Below are 21,309 nucleotides of genomic sequence, written 5' to 3'. Positions count from 1 at the left end.
ACCTCCTCTTATACTTCTGGGGATTTAAACACCGTGTGTCAAAAGAAATTAGAGAAATGCATTGCAGAGCAATGACAAAGCTCCAAATCTCAAATCAGCCAGGTGCATTAAGATGCCTAGGACAGCAAGGGTGATAGCTGACATCTTATTAAAATGAAAAGCTGGCTGTTTCCCTATCTTCTGGTTAAGAAAGTGGTTAAGAAGCTCTTTCCTTTCTTTTTCCCTCTCTTTCTTCCCTGTCAATAGTTAGTGATAGTGTTCCAAATATGAGATACGGAGGGCGGCAGAAAACATCCCCAAGAGTTCCTGTCTTTAACAGTATGCATATCTACCCTGTTTCCCCCAAAATAAGACATCCCTTGATAATAAGCCCAATCGGGCTTTTGAGTGCATGGCAATAAGGCCAAGCGCTTATTTCAGGGTTCAAAAAAATATAAGACAGGCTCTTATTTTCGGGGAAACATGGTAACATGTTTATGAGTCTGTCACTTCCACAGTGCCACAACATTCTCTTATAGCAGAGGTAAGGTTGCTTGAAAACTCCAAAGTTTGCAAATTGTGGTCCAGGCTGACCTTATCCCCATCACTAGGAAAGCTATTCATCAGGTTGATACTCATCCAACAATTCTGTGTCCTTCAAGAGAAAATACATGCAGAAATCGACATTACGTGCTGGCTAGGAATGCTGGGAATTGTAGTTCAACACACTGGGGGAAATTCCTCCAACCTTATAATGAAAAGCTATGGGACTATCTTTTTTCTTTTTTTTTAATTTACCAGCAAAACATGAGGGTGGGATGGTTGAGCCTCAAGCGATCAAAAGCTCAAGCACCATCCTGCGAAATAGTACTTTCTTTCAGATTCTGATAAGCCTTTAATTTGGATATCTTTCAATTCTGATCTGGAATGATATTTAGGAGTAGTGGTGGCAACTGTGAATTCCAACAGGTGTCTCTGGTTAGAATTATTCTAACATTATATTGGGTTACACTAGTTATTTTAAGCAATAAACAGAAGTCTGGGAACAGTAGGAAGACTTAAATTTCAAGCCAGCTTTTGAATTCCAGTTCAGAAGCTCATATCATATCTGAAATCACAAACTGTCTAATAGATAAATTCAACAGCAGGACAATGCACTGTGTTTAATGCTGCTTACTCCTGTCCCCTGACTTCTGGCATTCTTGTTAATAATGCTACCAAAGCCAAAAATTTACCTTCTTTTCAATCCTATAAAATGCAGTAAGAAATGACTTAAATATATTATTTTTCACCAGAGATTACATCAGTATCTCCATATCTGATGAAAAAAAAAGTCAGCTGAGAGTGTCATATCACCTCCACCAACATATAGCTGCCCAAAAACGTATACAGGTAGTCTTCAACTTGGAACCACAATTGATTTTTGTTGTTAAGCAAGACAGTTCTTAAATGAGTTTGTGGCCTTTCTTGCCACAGTTTAAGTGAATTTGGATTCCCCATTGACTTTGCTTGTCAGAAGGTCACAAAACGTGATCGTACGACCCTGGCACAATAGTCATAAATATGAACCAGTTGCCAAGCATCTGAATTTTGACCCTGTGACCATGGAAATGCTGCAATGGTTGTAAGTGTGAAAAAATGGTCATAAGTCATTTTTTTCATTGCTGTTGTAACTTTGGACACTAAACGAATGATTGTAAATTGAGGATTACCTGTAATAGCTTTTTATCGGTTTTGATACAATCTCTGAGCTACATTAATTTTATTCTGTGTACAAGTTTCCAGAAATTCCTGGAGACAGATCAGTATGTAGGCTAAAGAAACTTACAAGAAAAGGTTTATCTAGGTAACAGAATACAGAACAGGCTTAAAGAGATTTTATCAGATGTCCTCTTTGCAGTTCTGGGAAAAAACTCTTTTATCCCAAGCTGACAAAGAAATCATGGCTGAAAAGAAAGAGTCTCAGAACTCATTTCTTTTTTACAGTATAGCTGGCAGTTTAAATTTGGTAAGCTGAAATCAGGAAAAAGAAATGTAATATTTTTCCTGATTTAAGAAGGTGGAAGTACAGTACTCACTGCAATAACATTTTATATGTTTTTGCTCAATGCATTTTTTATGTCCTTCATCAGCATCTCCTGTCTCTGTTCTCTTCCTTACTATCAAATAGAGGGAAGCTTTGGGTGTTACATCCTAAGCTTTAGATGTCACATTCTGCATTTTTATTAGAGTTACACTACTTGTAATGATGATAAATGCTTCATAATTGTACATCTAGCAAAAGCATCAGTAAAATATATTGAATAATAAAAAAAATATATACTGACTGCTAGATACACTGTTGTAATGAATAGAAAAGTCTTTTCAGCCTGGTGCATCTACCTTAATATATAATATTACAACTCCTAGTTTTGTGGCACTGAAAATACAAAAAAAATTATGATTGTGGAAATTATAGCCAAATCCCCAAGGCGAGACACCAGAACTGGGGAAAACCAGGTTCAATTTTAACATATTCTAAGAAAGGAACTTTATAGATAATGTAATAAAGTGTCTTCCTTTGAAATATATGTTGCTATCAACATATATTGCTATATGTTGGTAGCAAAGGCAGATGTGAAGATAAATTACCCCCAGTGCAAGGCAAAAACCATGGAAAAATGTTTCCACCTGGCAGCCTGCTACAGTTGTAGGCATCACTGCTCGTTAGTGACAACTAATTAGAACAGGAATAGGCAAATTGGCCAAACATGACCAGCTCCAGCTATCGTAATAGCTGCCAAAGGGTTGCATGAATTGGAATTAAAAATATCTGGAGAGCATCAGGTTGCCTGTCTATGACCCAGAAACGTGAGATTACAGAGGAATCTTTCTTTCCCATTAGTCAAATACACTCAGCCATATTTCACAAGACTGCTGAGAATAAAAGATCTATAATATTTTTTAAAGGAAGAGCAAAATAAAAATGCAATGGAATGGAATAACAATTTGAAAATCTATTGATGATATCAAAAGTATTTGCAACACTAGACCCATTGATATCCCTTTTCAATAATCAAATATTAAATCCTAAAAGTGCTATGCCATCTAGTGACTCTTGTCTTGTTTCTCTTAAGAGATAGTATTTCAAATTATGGGAATTTTCTATCAAAAAGCAAGATCAACGGAGAATAGTTGGAATGAAAAATCCTGACAGATTGCAGTTCCATTACACATCCTGTCTATCTGTCTTATCTGTCTTGTCTTATCTTGTCTTGTCTGTCTGTCTGTCTGTCTGTCTGTCTATCTATCTACAGTATCTATCTATCATCTATCTATCTATCTATCTATCTATCTATCTATCTATCTATCTATCTATCTATCTTCCTTTAATTCAATATTTTTTTTACTCCTGGCAACTGCCTGGATTAGTCCCGGCAGTTTTCTCATCAAGGTTTTCGGAGAGTTGAGCGGGAATGACTGGCCCAAGGTCACCGAGCTGGCTGTGGGATTAAAACTCAGAGACTCCCAGTTTCTAGCCTTAACAACTGCAACAAACTGCCTCTTTTTCTTAATTGCCTTCTATTGATATTATACTATAGCATCTTAGTCAGAATTAAATTTGATAGATATTGTCCTCAGATAAACAGGTGTAAGGTTGTAGCCTAAATTCTATTAAGGCAAGGATATACACACAGGCTCTCAAGTTATAGTGATGTTGAATTATTTCTGTCATTCTTAAAAGCTATGCATACAACTGATATTAGCATTTTATTTCTTAGGAGAGTCTGTAGGTTTGACGACAGTATGTGCATTATGCTTACTGCAGTTATTGTATCTAAGGTGCAAAATTGATTTGGAGTAGCATGATTTGTTTGCACAGAAATGTGCAGATGAGACATTGTTCAGCATGCAGGAATACTGAAATAGATAAGGCTCTTATCCTGCAACCAAAGTGGTTTGCTACTACTTTTTTCCTGAGATTTTTTTTCACCCAAGTCTTCAGTCAGCCCTAAACCCCTGGGATTTTCTGGGGAATCCCCTATTCCAATACAAACAAGACCTATTTTTGAAATATTGATCAAAATAAAGAGGACAAATTTCCAACCCCATTGTTTGCAGCCTGTAACAATAATGGCAAGTTGTTGTTTTTTTCTTTTATGGGTCCATGTGTGATACATATCAATCTTCCTTCCTATCCATAATTTTATGTCTATTTTATATTTCCAACAGTGCCTGAATGTTTAAAAATTATATTGAGACATTTAGATAATTATCTTCAAGTCCTTCCTTCCTTCCTCCCTCCATCCCTCCCTTCCTTCCTCCCTTCCTCCCTTCCCCTCTGCTCCATGTCATTTCAATCTTCTGTAAATATGAACTATAAGCAGCATGGTTCCTAACATTCAGTGAAATGAATGATTCCTGATGAGATAAGAATCAAAAGAATCAAACTGATTAATTCAAAGGATGGCTTTCAACAGTATTACAGATATAAATGTTAGAAGGCACTATGGAAATGCTTGCACAAAAATGCTTTTCTCATCATAAAGTCCTTTTTAATGGCTTTTTAACTACCTAGTTATAAAAGGCTTTCCTTCTGCCTCCTGGCATAAAGGAACAAATGTGTAATTAAAATCTGCAGCACTTTTTTTTTCTTCTTAAATCAGGGTTAACTAAAAATGGATAAAAAATAGGGGGGGAAAACACAGGCATTTTGAGGAGCTGCAGCGAGATTATAAGCGGAAACATTAGGAATTTGACTTGGGAGTCCTAATGTAAATGCCACATGTCTGTTGATGCTACAGAAAGTGCTACTAGGATGTGGGAAGGCTACTTATCAGGATAACTATGTATTATCCCATTACTAAAATGAGGGTGCTTTCAATACCAGGAGAGATACATGTGTATAATTCATAAACTAAATTATCTTTAGACTTAAAGTTTAGGGCAGAACCCCCTCTACAAAACAAACCTTCAAACCATTTAATTTTAATAGATCTCATCTAAGCAGGGCTAATGTTTGTGTTCTTGATGTTCTCTAAACTTGGTTTTCACCTTATAGATATTTGTTACCTTCTTTGGTAACATCATAATTATATTAAGTTACTTTTGCTGGCTTTTTAAAGAACCTACAAGTCCCACTTCTTATTAGTTCTCTGTTTATTATCAAGGAAGGTAATGAAACACGTACAAGATCAAAATCAATCTTAGGGTGCAATAATAATTGCACAATTTCAGCTTTGCATTACATATATTTTCAACTATTAGAAACAGGATTTAAATTAGTATCTAATCTTTTCTGCATATATGATCTTACCTTTTGGGGTGATACACATGGAAACTTCTATAATTGGATTTCAGATGTAGCCTTCAGAAATTTTACTGAGATTTAATTGATCTATCTTTTTTTTTCCCTGTGGTTTTTATTTCTTATCTTTTGCAATGCTGAAATCCATAGTTAGGACTTAAATTATCTATGTACAGATTTGGGTTTCAGACTGATCTCTAAAGCTTTAAAATAACTGAGCCCATAAGTAAAAGGAAGAGATTAATAAATCTCTGAAAAGGCATAAAAAAGTACTCTCTTCATAGGGCATACATGTTATTAAAATTCATTCAAAGGCTACTCTTTATAATTACATTCACAGTGTCAGGATTTAAATATCAAGACAATGTCACTGCCAAGTGACAGTTCCCATGTGGATTTATTAAATTCTAGAGGCAAAAAAAATTGGACTAAAAATATAACCTTAAGAAATGATGTGTTTATGGATATTCAGCCTCTGGATATTGCTGAACCTTTTGCTCTTAAGAGACTAACATTTTTATATCCTAAGCTGCTTCCTCCTCCTCCTCCTCCTCCTCCTCCTCCTCCTCCTCCTCCTCCTCCTCCTCCTCCTCCTCCTCCTCCTCCTCCTCTTCTTCTTCTTCTTCTTCTTCTTCTTCTTCTTCTTCTTCTTCTTCTTCTTCTTCTTCTTCTTCTTCTTCTTCTTCTTCTTCTTCTTCTTCTTCTTCTTCTCCTTCTCCTTCTCCTTCTTTTGCCTCCTTCCATTAAATAAAATATCCCAGATTATTGCCAATTTTCAAAATAAAATAGTGAGTAAAGATTGGAAAATTATGTTTCCATAGCTGAACCCTTTTGTCACTCAGCTGATTTCTTTACAGAAAGAAATATTCTCTATCTTGTAGAATCTCAGCTTTATTTTAAGCAGTATAGTGAAATATGAATCAATGGTTCATACAACATGGAAGCAATACATTTTTACCCCATCCTTGGACCATTGAAAAGCTACACAACCACATAAGTAGACTCCCTTATACACATTGGTTCTTATCTGGATGAATTATGTGATCACATACATTTGATAAATAAATGAGTATGAAGAAACCCTTAGCAAGACTTTCTTTAAGAATCTCAAATTCCGTAGAATTACAATTAGAAGCAGCCATTCCTGGAAACATCCAAAGCCATAGAATTGAAATTATTAGACTCTTAGGAGCACCTCCATCTCCTAATCCAAGTCCACCACAAACTAAATGACAAAATCTCATGTTTCCATGAATTTGTAGCAAGGATGTACCAAAACCACACAGATGTTGATTTCTATTCATGACTGAAATATTTAGTTCTAAATATTTAGTTCTAAAAAGTAAATTTGTCAAGAAAGACCATACAATGATATTCTTCCTTGATGGCGTGAACTCCCCCCCCCTTTTTTAGCCTTTTTAGCCTTTCAAATTGTCAAATGGGTTTTAGTTTGAATGTTTTAAATTTTGAGCCACAGTTATATAATTCTTTTAAAAATTTTAAATTTTGTATTGGTATGTGTTTTAGTTCTGGCTGTGCACCGCCCTGAGTCCACTAGGAGAAGGGCGGGATACAAATTGAATAAAATAAAATAAATAAATAAATAAATAAATGGAGTGTCTGAAGCACAAAAAACAGATGAGCCAAATGCCTGTCATTATTTTACTGTGATGTGGTTGATCAGAAAGTCAAAAATAGCCAGTGCCAGTTTATATAACAGATCACCAAAATAGAAGCAGATTCTAAGAAGCCAAATTAAATTGTAATATGTGATTCAACAGAGGTCAAAGAACTGCCAGGGAAAACATCCATGAATGGCTGAGAGGATGGACTATTCAGTGTGTCAGATTTCTTTAGCAGATCTTTTACTTAACATAAGATTTGCCCTAAGATTTGACTCAGCAAAACATTGTTTAAACCCAGAAGCATACTTCTTTGTAAAATTTTGCTTTCTTAGATCATCTGGGAAGAAATGTCTCTTTAATTACAAGATTAATTATTTTTCTTTAAAAAGAGAGTCCCAATTTCTCTCTCTCTCTCTCTCTCTCTCTCTCTCTCTCTCTGTGTGTGTGTGTGTGTAGCACCATATTCATGAGAACATAATCTTAATAGTTTACAGAGGGGTTTTTTAAGTACATTAATAAAAACTGGCTGAATCTAGTTTTTTTTCTGGATTGCACATTTAATTTTCATATATAAGAGATAATTTCATTTCTTTATTGACTTTTGTTCACAAATTCCTCCCCCAAGTGTCCTTTTGATGATTTTTAAAATGTCACTTCAAACAACAGATAAAAGCCCCAATCTGAATAGAGTATTATTAACAAACATATTAACAAACATATCCTGTATTCTGTGTATACCAAAAGAGTACAAAATTAACAATGAAAGAATTAGAATGAGAAAGAATGATCTCATTGGTACATTCATTGGACAAATTCATGTCTCTTATTTACTTATCCTCCATAATATAGAAGCAAAAAAAAAAAAAAGTAGTGCAACACTGAAGCTTGCCATATCTCAATTCATAAGCCCAGTGGGACATCACTGACACTTGCATAGAGAGGTGTCATATGCCTATCCATCTACCCAAGCACATCACATGTGACACTTTGGTATGATAAGTAGAACGTTCACAGTATGTACAATTTCTGCCTTTCCATCATCTCATAGCATACTAAATTCTTTATGGAGGCCCACATCACATGAAAAACTATTTAAATGTTAAAAAGAATTTTACTGAAATGTAGTAATCTGAAGGCAGATAATACAATGAACGCCTGTATACCGAGTGTAGGACAACTTTTATTTGGGAAGGAGCAGGTTCTACTTTGCTGGGAATTAATCTGTTTTGGAAACATTGATCAGCAAAATTATGACTTCAGACTAAGAAAATCCATTTTTCCTTTAGCTTAGGTTAGCGAACAGCACAGGGTTTTTCTCTCTCTAAATTCCTGTGGTTTGTTGTGGGGGAATCAAAACCATCCCATAAGAAGTCACTTACCCTATAAAGTGTTACAATAATTCTGTATCTTTCTTCTTTTGTTTTAATTTAAATTATTTACATGCCTTCTTCATCCTGCTATGTATTTCAAGGTAGTTCACAGTGCAATGCTGGTAGATAAGATAGTGAAGCCTCTTAAAAACTGTTAAAAGCATTTAAAATAACAAGATGAACAAACCTGTTTACCTATTTCATAGAAAGGGCAATAGTACACTTGCCAAAAAGAGAACACTGGCCATTTGCATAAGCATCTGCCTATATACATTACATATGCATGCAGTCAAACATTGTCATATATACATCTCCAGCCACGGAGGGTTGTATTAAGACACATTTAAATCACCCTCCCTCATGAAAACTCATGGACAGGTTGACTTTAGCCAATCCTAGGCTGTATTAACAGAGGGATAGAATCAAGATCACCAGAAGTGATACTACCACTTTATAATGCCTTGCTAAGACCACACTTGGAATACTGCATCTAATTTTGGTCACCACAAGATAGATAGATAGATAGATAGATAGATAGATAGATAGATAGATAGATAGATAGATAGATAAAAGTTGAGACTCTGGAAAGAGTGCAGAGAAGAGCAACAAAGGTGATTAAGGGGCCAAAGGCTAAAACACACGGAGAACAGTTGCAGGAAATGAGTAAAAAGAAGAACTAGGGTGACATTTATTTATTTATTTTATTTTAATTTATTATTTTTATATGCCACCCTTCTCCGGAGACTCAGGGCAGCTTACAATGCGTTAAGCAATAGCCTTCATACTTTTGTACATTTTATAGAAAGTCAGCTTATTGCCCCCACAAACCGGGTCCTCATTTTACCCACCTTAGAAAGGATGGAAGGCTGACTTGACCTTGAGCCTGGTGAGAATTGAACTCACAGTAATTGCAGGCAGCTGGATGTTAAATGCTGCCTTAGTAGGAGGCATTAGCCTCCTACGCCACTCAGGCTCCTGATAGCATGATAGCAATGTTCCAATATTTGAAAGGCTGACACAAAGAAGAAGAGGTCAACCTATTTTCCAAAGCACCAGAAGGCAAGACAAGAAGCAATGGATGAAATCAGAACAAACAGTGAAGCAACCTAAAAGTAAGGAGAAATTTCCTGACAGTAAGAACAATCAACTAGTGGAACAGCTTGCCTTCAGAAGCTGTGGGTGCTCCAACACTGTGGGCTTTTAAGAAAGGACTGGACAACCATTTGTCTAAAATGGTATACGGTCTCCTGCTTGAGCGGGGGAATTGGATTAGAAGACCTTCAAGGTCCCTTCCAACTCTGTTATTCTATTCTGTTCAGTTACTCAACTAACTTTCAGCTCAACTGACTTCATAGACATATTGTTTGGCTTATTCTGGAGAAGCAGCAGGCTATAAATCCAATAAATATATGTATGGCTGATACTAAGCATAGGCATTCAGTTCTAACTACAGCAGATGTCAATCAAAGTCAGTAGCTAATTCATGCCTGAATGAAGCAAAGAACTATTACACATGTAAAGCTACGAAATCCTAAGTGACCAGATTTTTGTCACATGGAGGAAATGCTATATGCTTTGATGTGGCCCCAAATTAATGTCAATCATGCAGCGTTGGAAAGGGATGGCAAACTTTTTCAATTGCCACAGGCGTATAAATGTGATTACTCCACTTTTTCAACCTAAAAAGAAAATGGCTTAATTGGTTTTACTCATACATCATTCACCTTACAACATTGCAGAAAACACACACAGCTCATAATCCTCGAAGCCCAGTTTTAAAAAGGTACTAAAACTTTACTATCACTTTTGACTATATAAAAAAAACAAACCAACACACTAGGGCAGCCCAGTATGTATATCCTTTCTGTGTTGTGTGACAGTTTTACAAGGCACCTCAGTTTTTTTTTAAAAAAATCTGTGTTTCCTTCTAGCTTTTAAATTGTGTTATTTTATCCACGCATCTTTTCTTGCTTGGTTGAGATAGGTAGCCCTACAAACTTGTTAAATAAACCCAACAAATAAATAACATCAGAAAACAGCCTCCAAAAAAAAAAAAAAAAGTCAGCCATTAATATAATGCTGATACAATACTTAGAAGTTGTGTGACTTTCATTCATGGAAACATAAAAGTCTATTTTGGGAGCATTTTCTAGCATGGGAGAAGGTAAAACTCACACTTTGAAGAGTTTTTGTAAAGAAAACGGGAGGCGTTGCATCTGAATTGGTTATTTTCCTCTTTGGGAAAAACTACCAGCTAGCAGCCTCTCGAAGTAGATTTGTTCTTGATATTGCCACAGCAGCCCTGTATTGATTCGTTGTTCTGCAGAAGGCATGCATGTATTATGAAGGCATTTCCAAATAAAACCCCATTTTCATTTTGCCTTCTAAACTAATCTGTTGGAAGGTATCTGATAGTTTAATTATTTCAGTAAACATCATCATGATACCAGGTAGTCCTTTACTTCGTATTTTTTTTTCTCAGCAAATGCAAATGTACTGGTAATGAAAGCCACACAGTATTAATGATGCTGAAAATCTCTAAGGAAAACATTGGAGGTTCAACTCATAACACAGTGCCAAAATTACATGCGGGAAGACTTTTACTTTCTTTTTAATAACCTTTGTTTCTTAATTTAGCTTTGATTGGCTGTGAAATCCACAGTGGCACTTGAAGGATTGCCATTCTCAGCACTTCTGTTCCTAGAGTCACACAAACATATATGTCCATCTGCAAGTGCCTTCAAGTTCTCCATATGGACAGGTATAAAAGGGATGATGAAACTATTGTAAATTGCCTTGCTGCTCTACTTTATGTTAGCCAAGATTTGTGGGAGCCTGAACAGCACCATTTCTTTTTTATATGTCATTATTTCAGTCTTCTGCTTTTTGTGAATTACAGGTTAACATTGGCAGCTTGCAGATAGTAGCACTTTATTCTTTATCTCTGCCAGCCTCCCAGTCTCTTCTCTACAGTACCTTTCCTTTCGGATAAGTATCTAAGAAAACACCAAAAATGTCCATATATGCAAACAACAAAATTCAATATACAGTAGATATAAAAAAGACTTCCCCCATCTACATATTTTTTATTTGAAGATCTGGAATTAGTAGGATCCATTATGATCTTAAATTAGCAGAGCTTTGGTTTAGTAGCATATTTGGTTTTATTCCAGTCTTTATCGAATCAATATATTTGTGCTTTCAGAATTTGCCTTATACTTTGCTTTAACCTAGAAGGTTATGTCTAACTAGCCCACTCTTGAACAGCAGGAATTTAGGATTTTTTCTGTTTTCCTGAAAAGCAGATAGAAGTACTAGTTATATCTAGCCATGGGCTAAGAATGATCTCATATAGTGAAATTGCCTGTATATATCACCCTAGCTTATAAATACATACAAAACTCAGGAGAATTTTGAGCACAAAATTTATCTCCTTAAATAATATAGCTGACTAGACAACACAGTAGGGGATCTTGCTATAGTACTTGCCTTTCCAGGCAATATTTGCTGAATGAATTCCCTAGCCTCTTTGTCACAGGCATAACGAAATATACCAAGATCATAAATGTAGATTACAATTCACACATTTCACAATTTTCAGAGCCACTGCACTCAAAATTTTAATTGGCAACTCAAGACTCAAAGAGATGCCAGTCTCAATACATGTTATATTAATGACCCCAGTCCATTCTTCCTGCTGAGGTGCAACTTGGGAGTAATACAGTTCTGCTTTTTGAAGCCACAGGTACCGAAGACCCTAATGAAGGGTGCAACCTATCAGAAGAATTCCAAGTGTATTTTAAAGAAAATGCAATCTATCATATCTAAATTGTTTAATTTATGTGATTTGGAATACCTTATGTTATTTTAAAAAAATATTGTGAAAGTTCCATGCTTGTCTTTCATTATTGGTAGGAAACTATTCCTAAAAAGTTCAGGTGTCCAAAATTAAACAGATCTCATTCCTTTCTACCAGATCAAATTGTTTGGATAAAGTTTCCTTATATCGAATCAGACTATAATTTTATATAGATCAGTATTATTTGACACTGGCTGATAGCTTTTTAACCTAGAGATCTGCACAGCATTATGTTCTACTTATGAACTAGTATTTCTACAAAAATGCAAATTCCAACAGTTCTCCAGAAAAGCTTATTTCACATTTCATAAGTCTATACCATAATTCAAATATGGTGGGTCACAGATGAGTACAATCCAATAGGCTGTTCTGCTGCCTATTCCAAATGAAATGACTAAGTGCCGTGTCTAGCATTGCTCTTGCGGAAATCTTACTCATCTCAATGAGGCTTCTGACTGAAATGTGCTACTCTGCTCTCAGAATATGACAGCGTATCGGTTGAGTCAAAATTGATGTACAACATGTTATGAGTAATCAATCATTACAGCATTAGCCTATGAAATTCCATTCCCTATTCTGTCCATTTCCTCTGCCTTTGTCCTAAGATTTTGAGGTTTAATATTGAAGTTGTTTACAAAGCATACAAACATAGTCCTTATGTAAATAGTTTATAAAATTAATTATTATCTGCTTCAAGATGACAGATGTTAAATGACCATCTGAATTGCTGGTTGCACATAAATTAGGGAACGCATCTGGATTGCATCTCCATTCATTCTCTTAGCTTCTGAATCTTGAGAGCCCAGTCTCCGTAGCGAGAATAATTTTGCAGATGTCAAGTCATAAATCTCACATGAAAGTGGCTTATTTTATTATTTTATTTTAAATATTTAAAATCACTAGATTACCCTTCCTACCCAGAAAGGAAAATGCCCCAAAAGCCTAAAAATCCTGTTGGGTTCTTCTTATGTCTACCGAGAACTGAAAACTTGTTGAAAGAACATGAATGGGCAGGAGATACAAAAGACTATAGATTAAGTTACTAAACTGTTCCAAAATTAGTAACTTGGAGATGTGAGGCTCACCCCTGCTGCCACTGAATGTTTACCCTTTTTATAACGTCAAAATGAGGTTTTTTCCCCTGTCTAGTTATTTCTGCCCTTCACTTCTTTTCTTCATGGATTTCTCTTTTCTTTCCTTCCCAGTGCAAATTCTTCTTCTCACAAAATCAGCATCCTGAAGTTTTATCCTGCTGGAAGGAGGGAATGGAAATATGTGCGTGAATTTGTATGTTTTTGTGTGCAAGTACGAGTTGTTTTGAGTGCGAAAATGGTTCTTCTCTATAGAGGGCCACCTAATTTTAAACACTATTCATTTTAAATAGCGATAGATGGGGACTGTGGGAGAGATTGTCTTAGTCTTGTCCTTTGAATAGCTTCTACAAATTATATAAAGACAAATGCAAAAATGCACGCATACATGTATAAAATGCCACCTGCATACTTTTTATGAGGAAATGAAATCTCCAGGACTGGTTTCAGCTGGAATTGTCAATCTCGGTTTGACAAGATATGAACGCTGGACAGTGCACAGGCTTTTTGACTGAATCTGTCACTTTCCCCCCTATTTATTTTTTCAGAAGGATCACCGGAATTAGACAGCCATCCTCCATTCAGTATGCAATATTCAGCTCATGTCAGAGAAACATATTTCATACTTTGCAGTTAGAAAGAAAATAGCAGGAACACATAATCAAATACTGTATATTTAAGGAAAAAATGGTACATTTTAATCAGCTCTGAAAAACCCAACTGTTATAGCTACAGGTTGCTGGATTATTTTCCTAAGAGCCACGCAAATCCTGCAGAAGCCATTGTCTTAATATAAAATATTACCTGTCACAGTTCAGAAATCCAAAAATCATTCATGGCTTAATCTTTAAAAAGCTGAAAATACCAAAAACTAATTTATCATCCAATTTAACAACAATGCTTTTTGAACCAACTCAAAACTTTAAAAATTATATAGGCCACAACACAAACTAAACAGATTTAAGTTAAATGTAAGTAAAATTAAGTTGATTAATTATATACACTTCATAGGATTATTACAGGGGCAACTAATACTTTTTCTTTCCGACTAATGGAAAGTTAAAATTTTAATAATAAGCTTTGTGGGGGTTCTTATGAATATATGCAGTCATTTGAGGGCTGTCTGTGGTTCTGAGGCCTAAAAAAAAGCAGTAAAAGAGTACCATTGACTCAAGAACCACTTTCCTTCATTCAAGTAAACCTAAATGGACTACTTAACCCTTCAGCTTTAAAAGCTTCTAATGCTTTCTCTCTGCTGGACATTTTTCAGTTCCATGACAAACAATGCTGGCCAGTCCTAAACTAAAGATGTTGGTCTTTATTCTGTTTATTCTTTATTATACAACAGACATTTATTATAAAACAGACATTATTCTGTTTCTCTGAGAGATCTATGCTCTATGCTTAAAGATAAGATTTATACTTTTTGCCTTACCATTCCGCAGAAGGTCTCTGGTGGATTTCCACATGTTATATTAGGTGGCTCCAGGTTTACTTTTACATGTTTCATCATATCTATGGCTTCAGGCTGACAGGCTGTATAATCCCAAATCTTGTCTTCATCCATATAAATCTGGGTCTTGCACACATCATAATGTCCCCAAACTGAAGGATAATGTTGCATTACCGAAGACACAGTAACCCATAGGGCATGGAGAGACAGGAATCTTGACAAATACATCTCTATATCCTTTCGTGTGCCTTGACAGCAATCACCAATATGGAACTAAGTGCAGTCTTTATTATACATAAATATACATGGAGAGAGACAACGTTATTGCAAAATATGTTCCAAAGGAGAAAAGTTACAATAACTGTGTTTTTAATTTTGGAAACTTTGGTGGAAGCCAAGCATATTATACGTCGTTCAAAGCCAAGTGAAGGATGCTTGCTACATTCCCAGGAGTTTCAGGACTTTTAATCACTTATGCAAATAATGTCCAAAACCAGGTAATAATTTAGCAGTGTTGCCAGGCCTCAGCTGTACCGTCAATAATCCCGAGCGATCCTCCTTTTTTCCGGCTCATGAGGAACAGTCAGCCAAACTGATGAATCAGCTGATGGGTCAAAATGATGAGTGTTTACAGTCTGTTTGTCATCAATCATTCTTTTCTTCTGGCACCAGCACCCTTTTAGAAACAATAAAAGAAAGTGTTATGGTTCCAGGATCAATGCAATAGAAAATATTTGAAATGTTGACATTTTGAGGGCCTTGCTCAATAAAAGGTAAATTGGGAGGGAAAAACGGGCTAACCTTTACAAGAGGAACTTTTCTAAAACAAACCAAATGTCTAAATTACTCATCACCAAAATTATTTTGACATGAGAGATTTAACTCTCATTTTCATCTACCTATCTACCTATCTACCTATCTATCTATCTATCTATCTATCTATCTATCTATCTATCTATCTATCTATCTATCTATCATCTATCTATCTATCTATCTATCACATTATTTTCATCTTGTCAAAACCTGAGCCCAGCAACAGCACTCAAACCAGTCGCATATTTCATACCAAATCAGGGATACAATCCCCAGTCTACCAAAGGTGTCAAAGCTTTTATTGCAATGACAAAGGACTGACAACAACTTGCATGCTTTTCATCTTCAATAGAAGACCTCTGAGAGCTCAAAATATCTGTTATACATCTCAGCTTTTGTTAGCTTAATAAGTGATCTGATGAGCCCACTTCTGTCTCTTTGGGTTTTTTTCTCGTTAGTACTGGAACAGCTCTGCTTTCGTTTAATTGTGTTTAATGACAAAGATAACAGTTGGCTCATTTGCAGCTGATAATAATAATTCCTTATATAGACTGGCTGGTTGTTGTTATTTTAAAGTCCCTTTACGTGTCAATTTCCACAGGAGAAAGCAATCTTCTCAATCTACCCTCTTGTGTTCACTGGAGCGGGACATAAAATGCTCGGTGATAATTTAAGTGATAGAAAAGGCATATCAAAGAAATTCTCACACTGACCTCTGTCAACTTTGCAAGGCGTTTAAACAGAAGGCATGGCTACTTGACAACCCTCAGGCTCAATCCAACCTCAACACTTTCCTCTCTAACCAGATTTTAATTAAGTTGTGATAAAAGAACTGTCTACAGAAATATCTCTCTCTCTCTCTCTCTCTCTCCCCTGTATGCAATGCATTTGTGCACATTTGTTTGAGTTACAAACTATGCCACCTAAATTATGACAAACATATTAAAGATCTTAACCATTTGTGAAATAACAGATCACTGGAATATACAGATTTTGGTTATATCAATCTTGAACAAATTCTAACAAAAACATTTACAGCATCCTGGGTTTTTAACTGTTTTAACTTATTAAAAAGAATGCAATATTTACCAAGTACTATCTTAATAATGATTTAGTAATAAGCCATTTCCATGCAATCACTGAAAAGTAAGTGTGCAGTCATATTATTATATTCCTAACTAACATTTTAAGGAATCACACTAATTTCTTACTAAATTCCTACGCATGGCAGAAAACATCTGGAAGCAGTTGTGCTGTTTCCCCAAAACCAATATTTTTTTCCCTGTTTGGGATCCAATGATCTGATGAGTTAAGAAAATGAGTTATGATATCACATGTATAAAAAGAACACAGCATTTTGGTGACCTGTGCAGCATAATAGCTCGTGTCAAAAATGCCTACTTTCAGGCAGAGAGAATCTGGCATACACAGCGAATCTGTAAAGAGGTTCCTTTTATTCAGATATAACATTATCTTGCATCTGAAACTAGCTATAGTTCTGATGCAATGCCAACAGATGGCTGAATAATGTTTCCATAGCAAATTACAATAATTGCCTTATGGATACATGGAGTTTCCTATTTATTTCACAAACCAGTGTTCTATTAGAAAGTTCAGCTTCTTTTCAGGAATGAGGTATACCACACTCCACTACCTAAGGTAGCAAAGTTAGGATTTTAAAGAGCTCAAAAGTACTTTTTAAAAACCATGTCATTTTCTTCAGCTTCAAAGTATTTCTTTGTTTGCTTTTTACATTTTTTTATCTTACCTACTGATCACCAACTTACATCTGTGATTATCTGATCATTCAGAAACAGGATTTGGTTCATTTCAAATGACTACTTGGACTGAAAGCATGCATTTTAAATTAATATTTATAAATAGAAATAAATAGTTCCTTGTCTTGTACAATATATTAACAAATTGCCAAGGACAGCATCTCATGAATTCCGAAGAAGTTATATATTTCTGTACCATTTCATAGTGGTATTAAGTCCAGTTCCTTCCAATACAGTTTCACTTCCGAGAAGCATATATTTTAACAACCTACAATAAAATAATTGAAGACTCATATCAGGATGCAAATAGATGAAAGCAACAATCAAGATGGCAGAAGATTTGCACTAAAATCCAACACTGGTGCAAATGTTCTAGAGTATACTCTTCGCCCTAGATATTGAATTATTGTTGAAGCAAGTAAAAAGTCATGATTATGGTAATTACACAGAATTATAGAGTATAACATTGATATCATTCAACAAGATGACAAGAGAAAAGTTGAAACCTTTGTGCAGGTGATTCAAGTATCAGAACATGTGGCTGGCATGCTTGACAAGAAACAGCCAATTACCGCTTAAATTTCTGGCACCTGTCCTGTGTGTGATTAATAGTTTTCCATTACGTTTCAGACATATTATTAATGTATTAAAAATGTCATGGTTTGGCAAGAGCTAACGCAGCATAGTTTAGCAGTCAGCAGTATCTCATTATTAATGAGCTCTCATTGACACAGGAAAAGATATTGGCTTAAAGATCATATGCTAAGGATCATGAGAATTTTTAATAACAGCAGAATGCACCGCATGTTGCATTTGTAGACTTCAATTCACGAGATACAGATCTTCATTAAATAAGAGCACAATGGACTAATCACTTTAATGTAGAAATGAACTTGAATATTTTCACTTCCATCCTACATACATTTCTGTGGAACTGAATTTTATGTCAAGGCCATCCAAATAGTTATGACTGAGAGATGGAGATTTCTACTTGAGCTTTCTTAAGATCAAACTTTCATGTTTGAACATTTAGTGTAATGAAGAAGAATAAAGTAGGATTTTCTTCCAGGTTTTTTCTTCTGTTCGTATCTGATCAGTTCTAACACAAGCGTTAAAAACTGACAGAGGACTATTTTGCTAAATCCCCTCTAGCGTTATAACCTTTGCTTACCATGTGATCAGACAATCTGCTGTATGAAACTAGAGTGATCCCTAGAATCTCGCCTCTCAGATTGAAGAAAAGGTGACTGCAATCTGAGGTGGGGGGGATTATGCTAACGACATTCAATGGAGTTCTGGTATACAGAGACCTAGAGTGTCCTTTATTACTGATAGCTCATCACCCCTACAGAATTTTAACCCTTACCAGTGTTTCTACAACCTAGCTTCTCCTTGGGGGCATTCAGAGGACTGCTGTTTAGTCTCACACAAATCCTTGTTTACATATACCCGCTGACACCCGCTGATACCCCTGAACAATATCCTAGATGCAATTAACTGTGAAAAACAACCAACTTCCCATTCTGATTAGCAACTGCTGACAAATGAAGCATCTTATAGTGATCTGGTCCCTGTAAATAGCATCCCTCTCTCTGTGTTTCTCTCTCACACACAGATCCACACCCACAGACACACAAAGATCATTGTCTCATAATAGAAATTGGCACTAAGAAGCTGATTGGGTAGTTAATCAATAGAACTCCCCGGTGAGGACTGTCTCTCTCTATATACAGATCTGAATTCTAAAAATAAAGTAAAGCCCCAAATAACAGTTTTATATGTATTATTTGGAAATTTACTGTTACTAAATAGGCTTATACTTGAAGCTTTTGTTAACATTATTATCCACGAATCAAATTGATTGTAGCCCTTTCCTTTAGGTGAAATAGTTATTTTAATAAAAGCACACATGCACACATACCATCTGAGGAATCCATACAGCAATTAGTCAATTGTAATTTAAGGATTGTGCTCCATCCTCTGCTCTGTATGAATTCCGAAGACCAACAGTAATAATGCTATAAACACAATCCAAAACATAAATATAGTTCCACGCTGACAGACACTCCTCTTTAAATGCTTATTTATTTATATATATATATATATATATATATATATATATATATATATATATATATATATACATACATACATGTATACATACATTTGTAATACAACATTTCTGCATTTAAAGCCAACTGACTGTTTTTCATAAATGCTAAATTAGTTTGCTGAACAAGTGAATGTAGGGCAATATGAATATGTGCTTTATGCCCTCAGGCTTGAAATAATGTCAAATCCATTCAGGTAAGTGGTGGGGAGGGCTTCCAATTATCTAGTCAGACCAAGTTGTTTTTACAAATTTTACTGATGGAAAATATATCTATCTTCTCCCCAGGAACGTCCATGAGGTATTACACTTCTAACTTGTAGCAAGGGAGAAGAAGAAAGGCAAGGAAGATTTACCATAAAAATAGGACTATGAGTCATACTTATCCCGTGGCAGACAATTCCAACTTTCTCTTGCCTGCAGCATTACAAGGAAAGGAAACCACACAAAAATGTTACCAATTGTGGCACATCACTAATATTCAAAAAAGCAGAACACTTCAAGGCAGTATTGAACAGGGAATGTGGTGTTCCCTATCTCTTTACACATCACCTCTCCTCCTTTAACCACACGTCCTTTTTTTAGAAATGTCAGATTTTCAATAACATAAATGAAATTACCCCTCAAATACAGATGGAAAGAACCTACAATTACAAGTCCACCAGCATTCTTATGTCACGATAGTAAATCAACTATGGTAGGTAACCTGCTGTATTGGATAACTTCCTGTATCATTCTTGGGTGTTTTCCCGCCAAATTTTAAGCAGTTAATGGTATGCAAAGAACTGAGTATCAAAGAGCTGAGAAGTCCCTATTTTGCGAACAAGAAATTCTGCATTTTGGTCTTAAAACAGCATTTCTGGTTATGATTTACTTGTGATCACAGCCATAGAATGAATGTCCATCTATTATCGCAAAGTATGCTGCTGACATATTTTTCATGCAAGACCCAAACTCTTTCAAAATGGTGTCATTTACTGAGCCAACTTTCTAAGGCAGGGAATTTTTAAGTTGTCCTAAAACTCTTCTTCTATTGTGGACATATTTAATCTTTCTTCTTTATTAATATTAAATATTTAATATTTCTCCAATGATACAAATGACACTTAGTTCTTATGGAACTGTAAAAAGCATTTTGAGTCAACTGCATTCAACAAAGTCAAAAGAACAGATTTGCTGCTAATAATATCCACATTTTATTCTGCTTTTGAAAGAAATGTATTTGGAAACAGAAATACCAGCAAAGAAAGGCTAATATAATTCTTAATTGTCAACTACTTGCATTAAGCATCACAAATCTGTTGAATACTCCTTTCCATCATCTGGTGTTTTTGAAGGGCTGGATGCATTTCCTCTTTATCAAATCAGATTGATATTTTAGATCTGAATTAAGGACTGAGATAACACAATCTCCTCCAGTATTTTGCTGCTGTATTTTGTATCCTATTTTTCTTTCCTCTTTCAGGGGAAAAAAAAAGCTGTATTTGCAGACATCAAAACAGGAAAAATATTCAGATTCAGAAGCATGACATACTTCTGTTTAATATCATCTCATGCTACAGGCCATTCTATTCAAAGGCCTTTTGTTCATTCCTTGTTGCCTGTCATATATTCTGTAACTTTTTTTTAGTTTAAAATTGTCATTTTAAAAAAAAGATTGATAAAAGTGAGCTCTCCGTCTTCTTTAAATGCAGCGATTATACAGTTCAGGAATCTATGGACACCAGTGAAGGTTGATGCCTGTAAGCCAATGGATTTATACCTTCATTGCTTGGAAGGAAAAGATGCCTGTTGTGTACCATTCCACATATTTGGGATTTAAAAAGGGGCCAAACGGCTCTTTCTACGAACAAAGGCTTTGAAATCCCCGCTGGCTGATTTTTTTCTTTCCGACTTTTTTGCCTAAGTACCAATCGGAGCGCCTTCCAGTGGAAGACTTCCAAA

The 21,309-nt window shown here is 35.5% G+C and overlaps 1 protein-coding gene across 8 annotated transcripts in view; it reads right to left on the bottom strand.

The window, feature by feature from the left end:
• Positions 1-21,309, bottom strand: part of NTNG1 (netrin G1) — a 259,982-nt gene that overhangs the window by 236,404 nt on the left and 2,269 nt on the right. For 5 of the 8 annotated variants that reach the window (XM_034437384.3, XM_034437386.3, XM_034437382.3 and 2 more), the window contains exon 2: positions 14,647-15,340. In XM_034437384.3, coding sequence (XP_034293275.1) covers positions 14,647-14,892 — 246 coding nt within the window. In that variant the 5' untranslated portion in view covers positions 14,893-15,340. Of the gene's footprint in view, positions 1-14,646; positions 15,341-17,451; positions 17,524-21,309 lie in introns of all 8 variants that reach the window. The other 3 variants (XM_087890013.1, XM_034437383.3, XM_087890014.1) reach the window with 1 other exon arrangement.

Source organism: Pantherophis guttatus, chromosome 3, assembly GCF_059756535.1.
Source record: "Pantherophis guttatus breed Tessera chromosome 3, ASM5975653v1, whole genome shotgun sequence".
Taxonomy (NCBI): Eukaryota; Metazoa; Chordata; class Lepidosauria; order Squamata; family Colubridae; genus Pantherophis; species Pantherophis guttatus.
This window is presented reverse-complemented; position numbering and strand designations above follow the sequence as displayed.